The sequence below is a fragment of the Cicer arietinum genome, chromosome 6 (genome assembly GCF_000331145.2).
Source record: "Cicer arietinum cultivar CDC Frontier isolate Library 1 chromosome 6, Cicar.CDCFrontier_v2.0, whole genome shotgun sequence".
Lineage (NCBI taxonomy): Eukaryota > Viridiplantae > Streptophyta > Magnoliopsida > Fabales > Fabaceae > Cicer > Cicer arietinum.
In genome coordinates, this window is record NC_021165.2 from 15,543,926 (window position 1) to 15,566,336 (window position 22,411).

At 26.5% G+C, this 22,411-nt stretch overlaps 1 protein-coding gene, 1 long non-coding RNA gene and 1 other non-coding gene across 3 annotated transcripts; all 3 read left to right on the forward strand.

Annotated features, from left to right (window-relative positions):
- The first annotated feature begins 3,068 nt into the window (after positions 1–3,068).
- TRNAG-GCC (transfer RNA glycine (anticodon GCC)) lies at positions 3,069–3,139 on the forward strand. Its single transcript has one exon. It is a non-coding gene; the product is annotated as a tRNA-Gly (tRNA).
- Positions 3,140–4,682: 1,543 nt separating this feature from the next.
- LOC105852290 (uncharacterized) lies at positions 4,683–6,296 on the forward strand. The gene is made up of 3 exons (XR_001144121.3): positions 4,683–4,953; positions 5,124–5,195; positions 6,034–6,296. It is a non-coding gene; the product is annotated as an uncharacterized lncRNA (long non-coding RNA).
- Positions 6,297–16,006: 9,710 nt separating this feature from the next.
- Positions 16,007–18,339, forward strand: LOC101509007 (uncharacterized). The gene is made up of 3 exons (XM_004505008.4): positions 16,007–16,382; positions 16,722–16,965; positions 17,623–18,339. The coding sequence occupies exons 1-3, from the start codon at positions 16,074–16,076 to the stop codon at positions 18,057–18,059; spliced, it is 990 nt and encodes a 329-aa protein (XP_004505065.1). The 5' UTR covers positions 16,007–16,073; the 3' UTR covers positions 18,060–18,339.
- The last annotated feature ends 4,072 nt before the right edge of the window (positions 18,340–22,411 follow it).

Genomic DNA, 22,411 nt, shown 5'->3' on the forward strand with positions numbered 1-22,411 from the left:
GTAATTTAAAATTTTTATTTATCTATTTTTATGAATTATATTAATTATAGATATATATATTACTTTTGTTATTTTAATAAAAATTGAATTAATATTTTTTTTAAATAAACTTTTGAGAAATGTCTATTTGGAACTTGGGTTTATTAAAAATATTTTGTAATTTAAAATTTCTTTTATTTATTTTTATGAATTATATTAATTAATTATATATATAATATTTATGTTATTACATTAAATAAATAAATAAAAATTTTTTGTTTAAAAAAAAAACCATATGAGAAGTTGCTATTTGAAATTTGTTTCTTAATTATAACTTAAAAAAAAAATATTTTCATATTTTAAAAAAAAAAAGTTATTTAAATAAAAAACTCCAAGGTTATTAGCTCGGAATCAAAATCCGCAGGAAAATCGTCAAAATTTGTCTCCTACTAATTTTTTAGCTGGACAATTTGTAGTAGTGTGCTTTATTGAGTTTAAAAAAATATTGTTTATTATGTTGAAGTGGGCCTACTCGTACACATAATGAGTATTGAGTAATGGCTGGTAGTGGTAAGGTAGTTCTTTTTGACATTCATAACAGCATTCAGGGACCAAGTACTTTTAGTAACTATGTCATCTTTTATAAAAAAAAAAAAAAAAAAAAAAAAACTATGATTTTATTATATTTTAAATAAATTCACGAAAAAAATTAAAATATTTTATATTTATTATATAAATATAAATAAATGTCATGATATAAATAATAACTAAGAAAAAAATGTTGGTTTCTATGGCCAATTCTAACACACACAAAAATATTTCTAAGTACTATCTTTTTCATCCATCTAGATGATATAGAAATTTTGGTTATAGAGGATGAAATAGCAAAAAAAGTTCCCTTTATTCTTTGCACGAGTATATATATACTACTAGAAAAGTTGTGATGTTTGAACTACCATGAATTAGGTAATTGATACTATGTAATTTATCATGTATCTTCTTTTTTCTCTCATAAATATGCACTTATTCTAATAAATAATTCAAACATTGGTTCTCCATATTATAGGAGACTAACTTACTGCGTTAGATCCAGCTCCTATTAGTAGTCCTTCATCTTCTTTAGCCATCAAAATAGTAATAACATAAATACTTCACATTTAGTTTTTTATTTGAAGTGGTTGAATTAGGACACCTTCATGAGTTTGAGATTGATTACTAATATGGTACATACTAACAATTAACATTTCTTTATAAAAATATCAAAGTGATAGACTATTAAAATTTAATTTTGTCAACATGTGTTTTCAATAAATAATTTAATTGTAGATTTGATTCTTTTATTTTCACCAATTTTTAGAATAGATTATCTATTTTAAAACTTGTCAGTTTTGCTCCCTCCGTCGATTTAGTAACGTATAACCATCTAGATGGATTAATTAATTATATTATTAATTTAATTATAAAAATGAATCTTTTTGAAGTTAAAACTAAAGTTTTTGGAGTATTTTATTACAATTTTATGAGTATTAATTAGTCAATATCATCATATGATATGCTGCGTCTTTTAAAACATATAACATCCCAATTTTTTAGTCGAAAAATTTGGAGTGATCAAACCTAATGAACTTTAAAATAAGGGATAAATTTAAAGAATTGGTGAAAATAAAGGGATCAAAACAACAATTAAGCTTTAATAAATCATACACGAATATTACAAAATAAAGGGATCAAAACAACAATTAAGCTTTAATAAACTCTAAATATTATTCTTCACTTCAACTTAATTAGATTGTGGTTGATCATAAAAAACAAAAAAACTGTAGTTTAGTCATTTTCCTCTAACTAATTATCACTTAATGTGTCACTTTATACACACATTTATTTATTTATTTATTTATTTTTGATAAACTATACACCATTATTAGTGATTTCAAAGTTAAAGTTTTCACATATAATATTTTCTTTTTAAATCATATATTTTATTTTCTCTTTTTGTGTCTAGTCGAAACAAAATAGACAAACATTTTTATTTCTTTTCATAAAAATCATTGAATGTTCTTCAATCTTTCAAATTTTTGGTCATTGTAACATCACATGGATATAAATACTGAATTTTAAATAAATACATTAACCAAACAAAAATTATATTTTACTTTAATAAAATAATATGAAAGAGTCACTACTTTAATTTAAAAAATTATAGAAAATTATAAACATAGTTGTTGAAACTAGCAAAATTTAAAAATAATATTGACATTATTTTTAAAATATTTAATAACATTAATCTCTAAAAATAATTATCCAAGATTAAATTGACAAATTAAAAAGAACAAATGTAATTGAATATTTATTTCATCAATTATATTAACACTTCATCTAATTAATATTATATTCAATGCACCAATGTACTCTTATTTTAGTGCTATGTGTCCCTCCATGGTTTTTTGGATCTCTGTTTGAGCTCAAGTATCCTTAAAATAGATTGCCACGGTTGGATAAGCCGACAAAAAGAAAGTCAAGTCCTTTTTTATACATAGTTTTGTGTCCTTTAAAAGATACTATCTCCTTTCCAATTCAATCCCATTATGGTTTCATTTTTGCAAATTTGACACTTGGTGGGTTTTCACAAGTCAGATAATACTCAGATAACGGAGTATTTGAGTTGGGTTGTGCTGTGTTTATTAAATTGATTGTTTTCTTCGTATTTCCCTTTTATTTATATAATAAGGATGTGATTGCTGAGTCAGCCATTATATTCATTATACAAAGGAAAAGGATAGTAATAGTAGTAATTACTTATACGATATAGTAAGATTTTATTCATAGCGTTATATTAGAAAAGTATTTAGATCAAGAATTTATTTTCTTTGTCTCAGTGTGACTCAAGAATTTGAAGGGTACTGCTTAAGAATTTATTTCCCAGTTTATTATTAAATAAATAAAAGAAGAAAAAAAAAACTCCTTTTATCCTCCCACACTGTGTTATACGGTTGATGACGGCTCAAGTGAGAGAATATTGAAATTGAAATTGAGAAAATAGAATGGTAAGTATTTAATATAAATATACGGTTTGATTAAAAGAGCATGAAGCACCAGTGGTCTAGTGGTAGAATAGTACCCTGCCACGGTACAGACCCGGGTTCGATTCCCGGCTGGTGCAATTTTTTTAACAAATTCCCTTTTACATTATATACTTTCAACGCATACTCCGTTTTGCGATTCTTCATCTCCTTAATTAATTCAAATTATTGATTGGGCCTAGGCTCCATATTATTGGACAAGATAAACTTAAATAATGAAGACAGCCTAAGGAGGGTATCCGATGAAGACAGCCTATTTTTCTAGTCAAACTTAAATCTTCTCTTCCTTCGTCCTCATCTATTAGAAAGAGTTCATTTGGAAATATTTGTTGGTTTAGAATGGTCCTTTTAAATATATTTTTTTTGTTTATTTTTTATTTATGTGATTTCGTCTTTTAAGTGCGGTGTTGTTTTGTTTATCGCTTTGATATGATATTTTTTTATTTTCCGTTTTGTTGCGATATTTGTTTAGTTAAAAATAAGAGAACAATTTCGATCTATTACAAATTCAGTCAATAACTTTGTTGTTAATGTTACAAATCTATTTTGTTAACTATATAAATCTGGAGACATAAGTATCTCAAATAAATTGATTTTATCATTTTTTGTAGAGATATTACATATTACCTATTTATACTATATAAACTTGAATGTTTTGAGTTTGTTCGAAGAATCTACGCATCCAAATTTGTAGTCTTCAATAAAAGTAAATTTTCCTAAAAATTAATTTATCTAAACAACACATTTCTTCTCATCCCATGGTAAATATAATTAATATTGATTAACTAAAACTAAAGATTCTCAAGCATCTGGCTGAGCCAACATTTGTCAAATAGATTTTATATGACTCACAGTGGTTAAGTGATATGCAAGATGAATTTCATACACTTCTTAACAATAAGACATGGAATGTTATTCCCTTGCCCCCTCATAAAAATGTTGTGGGTTGTAAATAGATTTTTTACATAAAAGAAAATCATGATGGTAGTCTTAACAAATTCAAAGCAAAACTTGTTGCTAAATATTTCCACCAAATTAAGGGGTTTAATTTCAATCAAACTTTTCCCTTGTAATAAAACCTGTTACTATTCATATTATTCTAACTTTGACACTTAATTGTAAATGTGATTTTCAACATATAGATATTAACAATGTATTCTAAAATTGCATCCTTCACGAAGATGTTAGCAACACGTTGTAATGATTGTCAGTTCCACATCACATTCGTGTATTTTTTAAGACCAAACTGAAAATGTTGGAGACCTAATACTAAGGTTGTAAAAGAAACAAAACATCGTGAAGGAAAGAAACAAGGTTGGGGGCAAACAACCCACCCAACTTATTACATCAACTTAGAGAAAACCACTAAGACGGTAAGAGGCTCATGGAGGACAATCAGAATATCGAGAAGCTCTTATCTTTGCAATAAAATTAGCACAATAATTACCTTCTAATTAAGGGTGTGCACAATTAAAAAGTTTAATCTCTAAAAGTGACACGTCGTCTTTAAAAAAAAAATAATATTATAAGAATTAATTAATTAATAATAATAATTAATAAATAAATAAATAAATAAATAAAACAAATCAATCTCAACTCCACTCACTCTTATTCTCTTTTCATGTCACTCCCTAGTTTCCCTTTTTCTCTCACAGTACCCACTTCACCCCATTTTCTCATTTTCATTTTTTTTTCTTTTTCTTTTCTTCTTCTTCTTCTTCTACCTCTCACTTAAAGTCACAATAAATCCATAGAAAGCGTATACATTCCCTAAGCAAGCTTCCTCATATTTTCACAAGTTCTTTGGTATAATTTTTAGCTTAGGGTTTGTGCTCTAAGGAAGGAAGAAGAAGGGTACCCATTTCTTGAAAGTTGTTTATTGAGACTCTTTAAGGTAAATACACAATTCTAAAACTAGTTAGAATATCTAGAAAAATGTAGTTTTGGTTAAAAATCTTATTTTGTGGTTGGAGTAGATTTAAATGATTTTTATGGTTTCCTAGAGTTAGCTAAACTTTAGAATAATTTTTCTAAAGTCTTGATAATACTTTTTGTTTTACTCAGATTTGTCAGCCGAGGTCATGTCTGCTACTCTGAGAGTTGTTGGAGAACAAACTTATGCGATTTTTCATAGTTGTGAGTTGATGACGGTCATCGTCATATATTTTTATAATGTTATAATTGTTATTTTACTTCTTTTCTATGTTAAAGTATATATTTAAAATTTTGGGGAACCCAACCTTTAAAATTTATTTTAATTTCGTCATTTATTTTAATGGTCTTTTTTATATAATATGTTATTAGTTTGATTTACGAATGAGTTAAAAGTAATTAAATATTGAATTGGTATGCGATTGAATATGTTTTTCATGAATTACGATGAAATGAGATATGATTTTAAATACGTGTTTTGAGAAATCATTGTTATAATTATGAAATCATTAATAGCGTTAGGTGCACTTAGTTATATCATTTTGATTAGGAAGAGTTACCTGTTAGATGGAGTCGCCCCTATGAGAAATGTCATCCGTAGGAGGAGATGACTATCAACGAGATGTAAGCTCCATAATTGATGTGTGATGATGCGTTGCGGGATTGATAGGAGATAGTTATCCGTTAGATGGAGTCACCCCTAAGGGAAAGGCCACCCTTAGGAGTAAAGGGTTATCAATAAGATGAACTCGCCTCTTGGTTCTCAAGAATTTGTATTTTTACTTGTTTGATTTTTATGAGGATTTTAAGGTTATTCATTTTGATTTCACTTCACTATTGAATTTTTAATATTTCTATCTGAACAACTAAATTATAAATTTAATGATTTTATTATGTGTATAACATAATCGCTACAAGATTGTAAAATTATTATTCATGCCTTTTTGTGTTTCCCTTCTAGTTGATAACGGTTGTTGTCTCCTCACTAAGTCTTTGTGACTTACCCCTTCATGTTGTTTTTCTTCTTTTTTTTTTCCTTCAGATTCACAGGCAGCTGAGTAGCAAGCTGTTAGTATATTCAAGTTTCGATCATATTTGTTTTGGTAGGCCTCTTTGATCGATAACCTTTTTTGTGTGTAAAGTCTATTGAGTCATGATGTAATTTGCAACTATTTTGGAGTTTAGATAGTTTTTTTGGGAAATGTATTAAACAATTATATTATGCTCTTTGAAATATGAATTGACTGAGTTAATACTGTAAACAGAGATTTTATAAATTTGGGAATGTTAAAGTTACAGAGGATACTCTGTCGAAATTTCAAGAAAAAGTATATATATTTTTGAAATGGTTATTGAGAACGATTTAGTTGTTTAATTGTTAAGTTGGTTGATAGGTTTGCTAAACTAGAAGTATAATTTGTGTACCGGTCACGGCGTTTAGTTTTTGGGTCGTGACAAGAAGAAAAGTTCTTGCTAATTTTTTTTTAATGAAAATTTTTGTTATTTTTTTATAAAGATATATGGAATGAGAATAAACGTGAAAAAAAAAATCATTGTTTTTTTTCCTGAAAGTATAAGACATTATTCTTTTGATCTATGATTCAGTAAAAAAATTCAAATTAATTATTGAATCATCATAATGTCAGTTAGTTTAGTAATAATGGTCATGAACTATTTTGGTCTCAATTTCGACAACCATTATTGCAATTGAAAGCATATGATCATTGAGAACTCTACGCAATGTTGCAACAATATATCCCTTATATTTATTTTTCAAAAAATATTAATCAAATCTTATAAATGATCTACATTTTTTATTTTCTCTACAACCATTTAGGCACACACATAACTTAAAAACAAAATAAGAAACAACTATCCATACAATAAGTGTCTTTTAATTTATCGTCGTGCAAAGTACAAAGAACGATCAACACTCTGCAATGTTTCAATTATATTTTAATATTTATTCATGACAAAAATTCGAGATAATTTTGTCAATTTTTTAAGGACTATATGAGTAATTTATTATAATTTAAAGATTAATAATGCAAATTAAAAATAAACTAAATAATTAAATAAAAAATTTAAAATTTAAAAAATCTAAACGATAATTAAACTAAACTTAAAACATATTTTTTTTTTTAATTTTCCGAACATTACTCAAAAGTAAATAGTTCAAAGTACAGACAATCTTAAAAAATTATTAAATAATTAATTTTTGTCTTCCAAACATTACTCAAAAGTAAATAGTTCAAAGTACAAACAATCTTATAACATTATTAAATAATTGCATAATTTTAATATGCGATATGGAGAGGCAACAAAGTTGGTATGAACTAATAATTAGGAATAGGTCAACGTTACTCATTTTTAAGAAAATGAGTGTTATTTGTTTATTACAATCAGGTCATCCATGCTTTCGTATAGAGTAGTTTATCGTCTCTTGTTTTTTTTTTTCTTTCAAAACCTTTGAATGTGCATAAAATTTTATAGTAAATTAGCTTAGGAATTTTGTACTTCATCGTGGAAATTTTTTTTTACAAAGTATTTCATTGTAGTTTGTAGTTGTATGTTGGCACTTTAGTTCCTAATGTCACTATTTATGAAAATATGTGCCATTATTTTTATTTGTAGACCAAAAAATTATAGTAATTGATATCTTTATTTTATTGTTATATAAAATTGTTGTTTTGAAAATTGTTTTTAAAATAATTTGCAGCAATAGAAGATATTATTAGGTTGAGTTGTGAACTATGTCGTTTTATTTAAGATATTTCACGGTACTGTTTAAAATTATGCAATGCAAACTATCAACCACAATGTCCCTAAGATAAAATAGTCTAAATAAAACTGCTCCACAAAAAAATCGTTCTAGAATTATATCCTCAATATTGCTATAATGCTCACTCTAAAAATATGATACTTAAGATCACTCATAAATCAAAAAGACAACGGTACAAAAATACATAAAGAAAATGGATAAGTGGCTCGAAAGTGCATCGAGAAGAAGATAGAGTTGGGAATTACATCCAACTTTGGTGTATTTTTCACAAGAGCTTGACACTCTTTATATAGTGATAAACGCAATCTCACATATGTAAATTATATAATGTGAGACTTTAGTATTTATAAAGTTGAACTCTACTTGATATGAAAGCTTTCCAACGTGGGACTTTAATCATTTTTAAATTCACACTCTAACATACTCTCTATGTTCCAACAATCTTCCACTTGAATTAATTTTTTTTTTCTTCTAAAGTAGCGTTAAACGCTTCTATAAGATTGTGTATAAACATAGGTGTCTTTCGACTTGAACATTTGCATAGTAAGTAAGATTCAAATTCAACTATAATGACTCGTTGTCTTGAACTCTATTTTTGACCTCAAAGCCACACACAATCTTTTCATTGGGTGTATTCTTAAAAGTCCGTCCATTAATGGCTTAACACGTTTATCCCAGTATAGTGAGTGCTCTAGGAATTATTCCTTGAAATTCCATAAGAAGCAACCCCACTTCCAAATTCACATATGTGATTCTATCAAGAGTACTCATATAAATAGGTATTCCACTCCACAAAGAGTATATATCTCATTAAGAGTTTCAATTAACTCATAATTTCATTGCTTTAGGAATGATGCTTCTATGATTTATAATAGCATGTTCATCTCATATCACTTCACGACTTGTTATTATCCATAGAACCTAATTATTGGCATCTCTAATCTTTTAGGTCGGGTTACCAACATGAGTGGTTCATTGATCTATATGTAATAGTCTCGTCCTTTTGGATGTGTTTATGACTTTCTCTCTAACTAATCATTTCGCCAAAAGATCTGCTAAGTTTTCATTAGTGTATACGTGATCCATTCTAACAACTCCTTTTGAAAGTAACTTTCTAACTATGTTGTGCTTACGATATATTTATTGTCTCTTGCCATTATAATAACATTTCTCAATTTTTGCAATAGTTGTGGTACTTTCGCAGTAGGTCAACCCAATTGGCATTGGTCTTTTCCCGATAAAGGAATCTCAGCTAGCAAGCATCTTAACCAACTCGCTTTTTCACTAGAAATTGCTAGTGTTTTCATTTCATATGCCATAGTGGACTGAGCCAAGATCGTATGTTTATTCGATTTTCAAGATACAGCTCCACCACATATGTTAAATATATAGCCACTGATTGCTTTGGAGTCATCTGATAAAGTGTTTCAATCAATATTAATGTATCCTTCAAAGACGACAAAGAATCTTTGATCATGTAATATGAGATTTATAGTCCTTTTAAGGTATCTCATGACTCTCTCAATAGTGTGTAAATTCTCAATATTAGGTCTACTAGTAAGCATGCACAATAGTCCCACGACGTAGGAAATGTTGGATCTCGTACAATCAATGCCATACTTGAGGCTAGGGATGGGAATAAGTTGGGGCGAGCTAGGCTTTGCTAAGCCTGAGCTTGGCCTGAGTCTAGCCTTGATAGAAATCTGGTATGGTCTGATAGCATACTTAAAAGCCTATTTCATTTTAACATTTTAGATTAACGAGTTAATATGTCAATAAAATTAAATTATATTTTGATATTTAACATCACATTTTGAAGAATATGACTTTATCTGCATCCTACTTAATTTATATTTTATAATAATACATTAAAATATGTTAAGAACTAAATAAAGTTAATATGCATAAATAACTAAAAGTTGAATATATATAATAAAAAGACCAAAATTTTATATTATAATTATAGTAGTAAAAAAATTATTTATATTTATTTAAATAGGTTGGCCTAATAGACATAAAAGGTTTATTATGTGGCATGTAGCATGACATTTTTAACTAAATAGACTTTTTTAGAAGTCTTGGCTTTATCTGTTTAATAAAAAGCCTGACTTGGCCTGGACCTAACGTAGGCTAGGCCGTAGGCCCCTGTCGGTTGGCCTGGTCTATTTCTATCCCTTCTTGAGGCTGCCAATGATGCTCGTATATTCAGTTTGTATAACACTTTCACTAGTATTTTTGAAAAAAATTTACGCTTGGATTATATGGGGTACAAACAAGTTTACATTCACAATATTTGTATTTCTTTAAAATATTTTCAACATAATGAGACTGATCCAAAGTAACTCCCCTTTTTTCACTTAGTAATCTTGATTTCAAGGATTACACTCACTTCTCTGAGGTCTTTCATATCATAGTTGTATAGATTTCTTTTTCGAAGTCACCACTTAAAAAAAAACAGTTTTGACATCAATTTGGTGTACCACCAAGTTATGAATAGTAGGAAGTGAAATTAATACCCTAATGGATGTAATTCTTGTAACTAGTTAAAAAGTATCAAAAAAATATATATTTTCTCTTCGTCTAAAACCTTTGGCTACAAGGTGAGCCTTGTATTTATCAACAGTACCATTGGGTTTTAGTTTATTTTTCAAAATCCATTTACAACATATCGGTTTGCAACCAGGAGACAAATATACTAAATGGTAGGCCATGTTAAACTCTAGAGAATCCATCTCATCGTTTGTAGCTTCTTGTCATAGGCCTGCATCCAAAACGACATAGTTTCTTGAAGATTTGCGTGATCCTCTTCTAAAGTATAAGTTGTATAATCGAGTTCATAATCTTTAATAACTATTCTCTCTTACTTTTTTGAGGTTTTATTTTGCCATGTTCATTTCTTTTAGGACTCCTGATCACAGGAACGTGGCTTGTTATGGTACCCCTCACTATTTCTTGATTTGAAAAGGAGTGTATGTTCATAAAAGTCAACATCATTTGAATCTATGATCACCTTAGTGTTTATATCATAAAACCTATACACTTTGTTGTTTACTGCATACTTAATGAATACATATTCATATGCTATAATGGCGAATTTAAGTCGCTTAGGATCGAGGATTCTGACATAAACTAGACAGCCCTAAGTTTGAAAATAAGACAAGTCCAGTTGTCTTTTTTTTCAAAATTTCATAAGAAGACTTTTTATTTTTAGATTTAGGAACTCTTCAAACATGATCTCATGAGCTATCTTTTAAATTTAATGGAATTAAGCTTCCATGGATCTATTATCAGTCATTTGATACTTGAGGTAGCGGATCACAACATACTTTTTAGCCGCAACTTCCACTGTATCATATTTCTTCTTTAGAGCATCACAAACATCTCTAGCAGTATTGCAAGAACTATAATAATCATACATATCACCCCTCCAACGCTATTTCTATGGCCACATCGTTTGGAGTGACACCCCTTCAACCGTAATCGATATTTTACTGCACCGTTAGAGGTGTACACGGGATGGGTTAGGTCGTTTTAAATTTACACACTAACATACTTTATGTTCCAATAATTCCTCACTTGAATTTAAGAAAGTGTTTCTGACATAGCGTCAAACGCTTCTATAACATTGTGCATAAATAGAGGTGTCTCATGACTTGAACCTTTGCATAGTAAGATTCAGATTCAACAAGAGTGACTCGTAGTCTTGAACTCTATCTCTGACATTAAACCCACACACAACCTTTTCATAGGTGTATTTTTAAAAGCTCGTGCATTAATGGTCATACACGTCTATCCTAGTATAGTGAGCGTCCTAGGAATTCTGCCTCAAAATTCCACAGGAAGCGACCTCACTTCCACATTCACATAGGTAAGTCTATCAAGAGTACTCCGGTAGCTAGGGATTCCACTCCACATGGAGTATAGATCTTATTAAGAGTTTCTATTATCTCATTCTATCATCGCTTCAGGAATCATGTTTCTCTAATTTATAATAGCATGTTCATCTCATATCACTTCACGACTTGTTATTACTCATTTAACCTAATTCTTAGAATCTCCAGTCTTTTAGGTCAGGTTACCATCATGAGTGACTCTATAGACATTAGCCCCATCATTTTAGATGTATTTAGGACTTTTTCTCTAGCTAACCCCTACATCAAATGATCTACTAAATTTTCATCAGTGCACACATGATCTACTATAACAACTCATTTAGAAAGTAACTCTCTGACAGCGTTGTGCTTGCAACGAATTTGTCCAAAAAGACCACAAAACAATCTTACATATGTAAATTGTCTAATACGAGACTTTAGTATTTGTAGAGTAAAAATCTACTCAATGTATGAAAACTTTTCAATGTAAGACTTTAATAATTTTTAAATTTAAACAGTTATGTTCTACCAAATACCTTTAATACATTATTTATATATCTTAAATATAGAAACTTTACATTAAAAATATATTAGAAATTGTACACTCTACTTTTTAAGAGTTAAAATTTCACTCTTTTTAATTTAAAATTATTGTTTATTAATAAAACATTGGTCAGGATGACTTTTTTTATTACAAAAATTTAGTCTTTAATTAATAGGGATGTATAAAAATATAATTAATTGGATCATATTAATAAATTGAATTGCACTACATCATAAAAAATCAAATCATTTAAAAAATATAAGAAATGTTAAAATTTCTTTTTTTGAAAAAACAAATTAAATCATTTTTTTTTGAAACTTTTTTGAGGAAAATATTGAAAATATTTTTTCCGCAAAAATTTTCGATTTATTCTTTTGAAAAAGAATATAAAATTTTTTCGTAAGAAATTTTTTATATCTATTTTTCTCCAAAAAAATCGTTAAAACTTTTCTTAAAGAAATCAAAAAAAGTTTCTCGAAAAATATTTGCCAAAAAAATTTTGAAAATAGTTTTTCGAAAAATATTTTACATTTATTTTTCTAAAGAAAAAATTGATCTTTTTTATCAAAAGAATTTTAATTTTTTTTCAAAAAATTATTTTAAAATTAATTTTAACTAAAAATTTATTAAAAATACTAAAATAATTTATATTTATAAATTAATTTTAAATCCGTTTAAAACTATATTAAACTTAATTTAAACGTGCTTTTCAATATCTGAACTAAATTACTGATATAGTTGAATGCATTACAATTTTTTATATCATGAACAGTCCAAGTTTGAAAGAGTTGAAAAACAAAAACCTACCCTACTGCACCAAACCTGAGAGTCCTAGTCTACCGCAGGCGTTTCCACGCTCAAGAGAACACGACTCAAGGTTTAGGAATAAGACGTTCATATTGAGCCGTCTGAAATCGGAATTATAATTTAATTAATAACCACCTGGATCATGAAGATACCATACATCATTAATTAAATCAAATCAAACATGACAAAAACATGGGAAACATTGTAGTCGATAAAGGTTTGTCCCTTTAGCATCGTCGACTTGTTCAGTCCAGCTATATGATCCATATCTAATTATTGCATATGCTCTGGCAAAATTACTAGAAAAGTCTACACTCTACCTTTAGAAAATGTAAAATAGAAAAATATATTTTCTAGTTTCATCTCTTGAATAGCCAGTCACTCTTCGAATAGACGAAATTACCCCTAAAAAATTTTCAAATTTTTAAATTCTAGCTTTTGATTTATGTGTAGTTTTTGTTTACATTGACGATGTTCTTTCCTTTTAATTGACTTTTCATATTTTTAAACACCATTCTTGTTACTGTGTTTGAGCCTTTCAAGGACTAATTTTTTTTGGATTCTCTACTCTATTTAGAATGATATTTTGTGTCATCAAAATATATACGTAAATTGAATTTATGTAAACTAAGATCAATTAAATTTATATATATATTAAATGAATTTCACGTAAAATTTATTTATTTTATTAAATATGTAATATATACAAAGTTAATTCTTGAATATAGTTATATGAATTTTAAAAATTACATAAACACAAATCATTTGTATATATGTTAATTAAATTTACGTATTTAACATTAATTCTGTTTACATAAATTTTAAATTTTAAGTCTAGTTTTAAACGTATGTGAACTTAATTTGTAAAGAAGTCGTTATTGCAAACTCAAACTTTTTTGAAGAAATTGCATTTATAAATGACAACATCTAATTAAGTCAATAAAAAAAATAATTTAATATATAATTTTTGCCCTATTATTGACTTTTGGATCCAAACAGTATTGTACCTAAATAAAATAAAATTAAAGAAGAAAAAACCAGAAATTGAAAAAAAAAACATCAAATTTTTATATTAATATTAATATAATTTACTATTTTTAATTATAATTATTTTTATTAATTTTTATTTATTAAATCTGGAGAAAAAATAAAAGGGAGAAAATTGTTAACAAAATAAAATTAAATAACTAATTTGGTACATCTATTTAACCGTATTTTTTTTCCTTCAATTCAATGTATTTTATTAATAGTATTTTATTTTTTTTAAATATTTTAATTTGTTAAATAATAGTTAAAATGAGAAAGAAAGAGAAATTCATCTTCGGATACACCTCCTACCACCAAAAAAAAAAAATTCTTTCCATGATCATAGGGTCGGAGAGCGATCTCCTGAAACATTTAAAAAATAGGATATTTTAGTTTTTTTTCAAAGTGTGGCAATTTAGTACAAAATTTAAAAAATGAATATTTAAATAAAAATTCCTAATTGTTATATATTTTGTTTATATAATTTGATCAGTTTTTTATTTATAATTCATTTATGATTAAGTATTCTTCATCCTACCAACCAATTAATCAATTATCAATGATATTTGAATAATTGTTATATATTTTTATTTTATTTATTTTAATATCATAAATATAAAGTATAAAATAATAATTTGTAAATTATGCAAATAATAATACTAATAGTAATTATTATTATTATTAGAGGGTAAAATTGAAAAACTATTTAATTAAAAATTGAAAATTAAATTTATTTTAAAACATTTTGTGTGTGCAAATATAATAGTAATTATTGGAACAGGTGAATGATTAATTGACTACAATATTTTTGATAGTGAGGATATGATTGAGATTTGACACAAAATAAGGCATTGAACTAAATGATAAAGATACCATAAATACTTATTTTATTATGTGTAGCATATGTCCATTAAAAAACATGATAATATTATTTCATCTTATATCATATTATTCATACACGACTATATATATATCAAAAATGCAAAAAATAAAATAAAATAAGAAACTGAAATAATTTCATATTATTTGAAAATACATTGACACCAATTTGTTTTATGCAATCAGTACTTCTCTTATATACATCAGATAAACTAAATAAAAGTATAATATACATTATATGCAAGTGACAAAAACACCCCTATAAGATTATTATAAAAGTATTCCTATTTAAAATTTATTTAATTTAATAAAAAAATTAAATTCATATTTTGTTTTTTAAAATATTGAATTATATACATTAATTTATATTTTTACTCAATTATAAGAATAATTGAATAAATTATAGTTTTATCTTATTCATGTATTTTATAACCCAATTCATATCTTAGATTCGATTTTTATTTGAAGATAAAGTTAAAGATTAACAATTTTGTGAGTAGTTTATTCATCATGTTCTCTTATTTTGATACTAGCAAAGAGAATTTAGGAGTACTCAAGAAAAGTAGATGTTATAATTAATCACTATCCAAGCAAGTGCAAACAAATTAAGAACCGGGCCCTTCTAGTATTGTAATAATCCAGAAATAAGAAATGAATGAACTGTTCGGTACAAAAAGCATCTTTTTATTTTTAACAAGAAAAACTAAAAGCATCTTTTTGTATTAAGCAACTTTAACCAAAAGTTTATTTATAGAAATTAAATTATAATATTTTGACTGAAAATTAATGATGATTTTGGATTAGGACAAAAACGAAAAAATAAAATAAGCTCCACCGGTTAACCGAGATAAGACTAAAAGAAGCTTGCAAACGTTTTTGGTTCTAAAAAAATCCATTGGATTAGGATGTTATTTGGTTGGAAGAAATAATTGAAAACCCAAATGACGTGGATCCATGCTGTATGTGTATGATCCTAAACTAATAAACATTTCAATCAATATATGGTTCTCATCTTAAATCATAATCAACAACAAATTGGGCCCCACAACATGTGCGCGGCGATTAGTAATTGTAAATTTTTCTCGTATAAAAAGAGTTTATTTGTTCATTCTATTTTCCACACACACCAATTACAACATTAATATACCAAGTTTAATTTTAAATAATTAATTATGGGTACAACTTCTGTAGCACGACGAGATGGTGGAGTCACTAGGTATCTGCCTGCAGGTTTTCGTAGGGAATCATCGAGGCAAAAGCTACATCAATCTTCAGACACAAATTTTGTGGATGTTGAATTTGAATTTCTTGATGATTGTGATGTTGGTTTAGGTGATAGTTCATGTAGTGATGAGTTTAATTCAAATGAAAGTTTTGAGTTAGATGCTGAAGATGATGGTGATAAATATGAGAGGGTTAATGATGGTAGTAACAATGACGATAATATTAATTTTTGGGACAACCAACTTCAGCTTTTACAGGTATGTATTTAATCAATTGATTCATGATCTATATAATGTATATTGTGTTTTATATTTCTTTATAATTAATTAGCTAGAATTTTGATAATTGCAGCAACTTCTTCGTTCTCACCAGAAATTGAAGTTTCAAAACTTGAGATCTGAAAAATTAAAATATAGAGATATTAAAGTTTTAAAAATCTTAATTAAAGTTTTACCCTTGAGTTGTTAATTTAATAATAACAATTTGACATCCTATAACTTTAAAAGATATAATAGTTCAAATTAGTAAAAAATAATAAAGTAAATTGGTGAAGTTGTTTTATGTTGAGCAATAAAATTGGTTTTGATTTGGTGCAGACGAACCTATATAGAACAAGTTGTGTGGAGTTAAATATAAGAAACGCAACGAAAGAAGCGATTGAAGATATACATAGAAGATCATCATCATCAGAAATAGAATGCAGTTGTAGTAGACAGATAGGTGCAGCCAGCTCATGTTCAAACTGTTTTATGAGACAAGTTTCTAAGCGCCTTCAAAATGCTGGTTTTAATAGTGCCATTTGTAACACTAAATGGACTAGCTCACCTACTCTTCCATCAGGTAAATTTTTACTTTTTTTTTTTTAATGATAATAAAGTTAGTTTATTAACTAGAAGAAAAAGAGGTTTTTCTATTTTTAACACTTTTCTTTTCCTTTAAAAATAATTTATTTTTTTAACATTTTTCCTTTTTATTTTGTTTTATTTCAAAAATAGTAAAAGGGGCTACCTAATAACGATGACTAAACTAATTAGATAAAAAAATATAGAAATTCTATTATTATTATTACGGCAAATAATCAGGATCATTAGCTTTATTAATAATAATGTATTAGATGTTAGGTGTCTATATTATTTGAAAAGCAACAAGACATGTTATTAATTAAAACATTAAGTTGTTATGGGTTGCTATCTATCAACAACAAAAAATTAAGGTGTGTAATGTGTTAGATACAAGTCAATTAAAACCAAATTATGCATATTCACACACATTTATTTATTAAAAATTAAGGGGAAGAAACTTCAATAAATTAATATACTAAAATAAGAAAATGATAACAAATACCTTAAGAACCTCGGTGTAAAACTGAAATCTTGAAAATTGTATATTTGATACTTTGAAATTATAAAAATTAAAATTTTTTATTTAACTTTTTTTCCTTAACGAATGCCTTAAGGTTCAGTATTGAAAACTAAGAATTATAACATAAATATGCAGGGGAGCATACATTTTTGGATGTGATATATAATACAACAACAAGCAAAGAGAAAGGAGATATTAGAGTGATGATAGAACTAAATTTTAGAGCACAATTTGAGATGGCAAAAGCAAGTAATGACTATAACAAGCTTGTGAGGAAACTCCCTGAGGTGTATGTGGGTAAAGTAGAGAGATTAAGCAACATAATCAAGATAATGTGTATGGCATCTAAAAGGTGTTTAAAGGAAAATAAAATGCATATGGGACCGTGGAGAAAACATAAATATATGCAAGCTAAATGGTTAGGTCCATGTAAAAGGAACACTTCAACAAATTCACTTTCAATGGGATATTCTGAAAAGATACCAAAGCAAAAGCCAAAGGCATCAATGTTAACGGTAGATTTGCTAGAGAAGATTCCCAATATGCATTGCACGGCTGTTAAAGTTGTGTAATTATTATTTATTCATTAAGGTATATAGAAGCTTGAGTCAAAAATATAAATATTAGAAGTTTTTTTTTTTTTTCCTTTATGTCTATAATGAGAAAGGAGTGAATTAGTATTGTTTCATAAGTATGTAAAAATAATTTATAGCAATACGTAGGCATTTAGAAGCTGCTCTAAATTTCCAAAATCAAATAAGAGGTTGATAAGGTAGCGTTTGACTTGTGAATAGAACATTGCAGTTTGTGTTCACCAAAATAACGAGTATTGCAGTTTTGTTATTTTGTTCATTACTATTTCTTTTAAATTTTTTTAGGTATAATTAAAAATGAATATTACATTTTATGTAGCATTTTCTCATTTGTACGGTGTAAAATTGGATAGCTTATAATGTAATGATCATTTCACAACATCGTAACTAGTCTCCCATTGTTACCTTTCACGGAAGAAAAATTGTCTATCATTTTGAAGCTTCAACACATAAATGCTAAACCAATTAACCAAATGAATCCACCAATACCTCTACCATTAGAGATATGATTGGAGAAAATAATTCTTAATCACAAAAAATACGTGAGCTGTGTGCGGATACCTTTTATATATAATATAGTAGATATACTTTGAATAAAAGTTAACTTAAAATGAGTTAATTGGCGTTGGTTATGGATTAGATCATATTTACTTTTAAATTAAGTCCAATGCAATTTTGAATCGGTTTAAAATTTATTTATAAATATAAACTAGTTTAATATTTTAAACAAATTTTTAGTTAATATCAATTTCAAAATAATTATTTGAAAAATAATCTTGAAACTTTTGATAAAAAAATATCATTTTTTTTAGAAAAATAAATGTAAAATATTTTCGGATAATTTTTTTTTTTGAAAAATAATTTCGATTTTTATAAATTTTTTTAAGAAAAATATTTTTGATTTTTTTCGAGAAAAATAGATATATAAAATTTTTCGATAAAAAAATCAAAAAAATTTCATTAAAAATATGTTTTTGATTTTTTTCTCAAAAATTTTGCAAGAAAAAAATGATTTAATTTTTTTACCAAAAAAAAAAGTTTTGATATTTCATATATTTTTTTTCAAAAAAAATAAATTTAAATAATTTTGTAAGAAAAAATCTTAATTTTGGTTATAAAAAAAATTAATTGGTTAATTAAGTTTAGTTAACCAAATTATTTTAAATATATGGTTCAATTCATAAACCATTTAAATAGTTTAATTTATTATAGTGTAGTACAATCTAATTATCAATATAGTCCAATTAACCATATTTTTGTCACCCCTATTTGAGAGCGCCAAGTATATGATGCTCTATTATTCGAAGGGTACTAAAAAAATTATTTTTTTACTTTTATATTAAATATTAGAGATCAAATAGTCAGTTCACTTAATAAAAAATTTAAGTTGTCCACATATGATTTTTTTTTTGAATTTTTATTGAGTATTGAAAGGTTTAGATTATTATTTAATAGTGACTTGAAATTTGTCTAAAATATGATAATTTTATTGATCTCAATCCACCCGCATAACCGCAAACCCACATTATGAAATTCGCCTAAACCAATGCAGAACTCGATAAAAAAAATTGGGTGTATAAATTGCAAACTCAATTTTATATGTTAGATAAAATTGAGTCTCAATCCTCTATACCCCAACCGATGCTGAATCCTATTGTTCTTCCTCATTCAAGGCTACTAGCTCGGAGTCTGTATTCACTCCATTTAGTTTCCCCAATTTCTTGTTAAGTTTTTTTTCTTTCTAGATTTGCACGTGGCAACCAACATTTTAACAGCTGAGGTTAAAAAAATCCTAATTTTATTTTCCAAACAAAATTAATTCGCTTCTTATCAGTCCCTAGCGTCGTATCAAAACAAAATTCATTGTTCCGTCGCTCCGCCATTGTTCCAACACAACGTTGCCTTTCCGTTTGGAAAATAAATTTTACTATTTTTTCTAATCCTAACCGTTAAATCTCATGTATGATTTTATTAATATATTTAAGCTATTCCGCCCTAGAGAATTCATATGATAGATTGGTTAGATATATGAACCAATATGCATTATTGTTGCTTGATAATAGAATAATACAAGAATCTATATGCATTATTGCTACAGAAAATATTTCATGTCATATGGATGTGGATTGGCTTGATGAAACCGAAACTTAGACTTTGTAGTTTTGTTTATAATACAAGCTAAGTGATAACAATAATAGAGGAAGAGAGATATTTTGAGATAAGGTTCACTCGTTTTGAGTTTTGGATTTTTATTTTTATGATGATTTTAGTTTAAAAATGTTTTAAAATAGGCTAAATTACGGTCCTTTAACTTAATTTCAGGTAACGTTTTAGTCCTTTATCTTTTTTTTTTCTCCCCGATTTAGTCCTTTATTCCTAAAAATATCAAATAAAGTATGAAAATATGAGTTTATTTGAAGATTTGCGTTACGAATTTGATGAAATTTGTATTATATTGAAGAATATAATTAATTTTATGAGTTTTGATTGAATTTTTTTTTGAATTTTTGTATAAAAAATGATATCATTGTTGAAATTTTAAAACATAAAATATCAAATTGTCACTTAAAATTAAAATAAAGGACCAAGTCGGAAAAAAAAAAGATAAAGGACTAAAACGTTACCTGAAATTAAGTTAAAGGACCACAAATGTATTTAGCCTTTAAAATAATTAAACTGATTTTTAGATTAAGTTTAATTAATTGATTTATTTTAAATTTGTAGTTTAGTTCTTGAATTATTTAATTGATTTAGATTTTTTAATGTAGTATAATCTAATATATCAATATAGTTTAATTAATTATATATTTTACACATTTTTAATTACGATATTACAAAAAAAAATACAATTCTAAAATAATATATGAAACTCTTGTAAAACTGCAAATTTAGTTTATATAAATAAAAGTGAAATTTTAGTGTTACAGAATATAATTTATATTCCGTAAAATGTACAGTAAATACTATTATCGTGTATTCTAGAAATAAGATAAATGAGGGTGGAGAGAAGATGGAATTATTTGTAAATTAAATAAACGTAAAAAAGAATAATATGTAAATGTTGAAAATAGATAGGGTGGGAGGACTAGACGGAGAGGTATGAAAAATATGTCTCCGCGTAATTTTCAAGCCTAGGCCCTAGTTTAGGGGGAAATGCTGTCAAGTCCAAACCATCTAAGTTTTTTGTTTTTGGACAGAAAAACTGTCAAATTGGCCCTTTTAGGGAGAGTATATAGTACATAGGTTTAATTATATTTTGCACTTACACTTATGTGGTATAGTTTAATATGATGTAGTATTTATTAATTTAATAAATTATTCTCACATTACATTATATTTAAATATATACACTATATTTATAAAATAAATAATATTAAAATTAATTAAAAAAATCTGAAAAAAATTTATAAAATATCAAATTATTATTTTTGAAAACTAGAAAATTTACTTCTCCAATACAAATAAAAAAACTAGAAAGACGGGTAAAAATTAATTTAAAAAATATTAGTAAAAAACTAGAAAAATCACTAAAATTACAAACAAAAATTGAAAATATTAGTAAAATTACTTGCAAAATACCAATACAAAATTAGAAAAACCAGAAGAAGAAAACAATGTAAAAACCAAAAGAAAAAAGACAGTAAAAAAATCAGTTAAAATTAATAAAAAATTAGAAAATATCAAGAAAAAGCCAAACAATTCTAAAAACATATAACTAAAAAATATAAAAACCAGTAAATAAAAATAAAAAATTCCAGAAGAAAAAACAGTAAAAAACCAATATAAACCAGAAAAACTAGTAAAAATCAAGAAAATCAGTAAAAATAATAGGGGAAAAAACCAGTATAAAAATTGAAAAAACAGTAAAATTAGAAAGAAAAAAACATTAAAAAAAACCAAAAAAACTAATAAAAAACTAGAAAACCAATACAAAAACTAGAAAAATACTAGAAACATGTGAAACATTTCAGAAAATGTCAAATATTTATATGCACCATAATATCATAATTTTATATAAGTCATAACGTATAAACCACTCATTTAAAGTAATGTCATAATGTTACCTAAGTTATAAACAAATATCATAATGCTAAAAGTTTCCAAAAAAGGTAGAACACTGTCATTTACAAAATAAGTCATATCATCTAAGTTTAACTATCTAAGACCAATTATTTAACTATCTTGACTTGGTGTTAGCGATCTTTGAGGTTAAGGTGCTTGTGATTCTTTAGATTACACAATTGGTACTTGTGATCTTTAAGGTCGAGGTGCTTTTGAACTCTAGCAAACTTGTGACTTCTTATGTGACTTATGTTTCTGCATAAATAGGT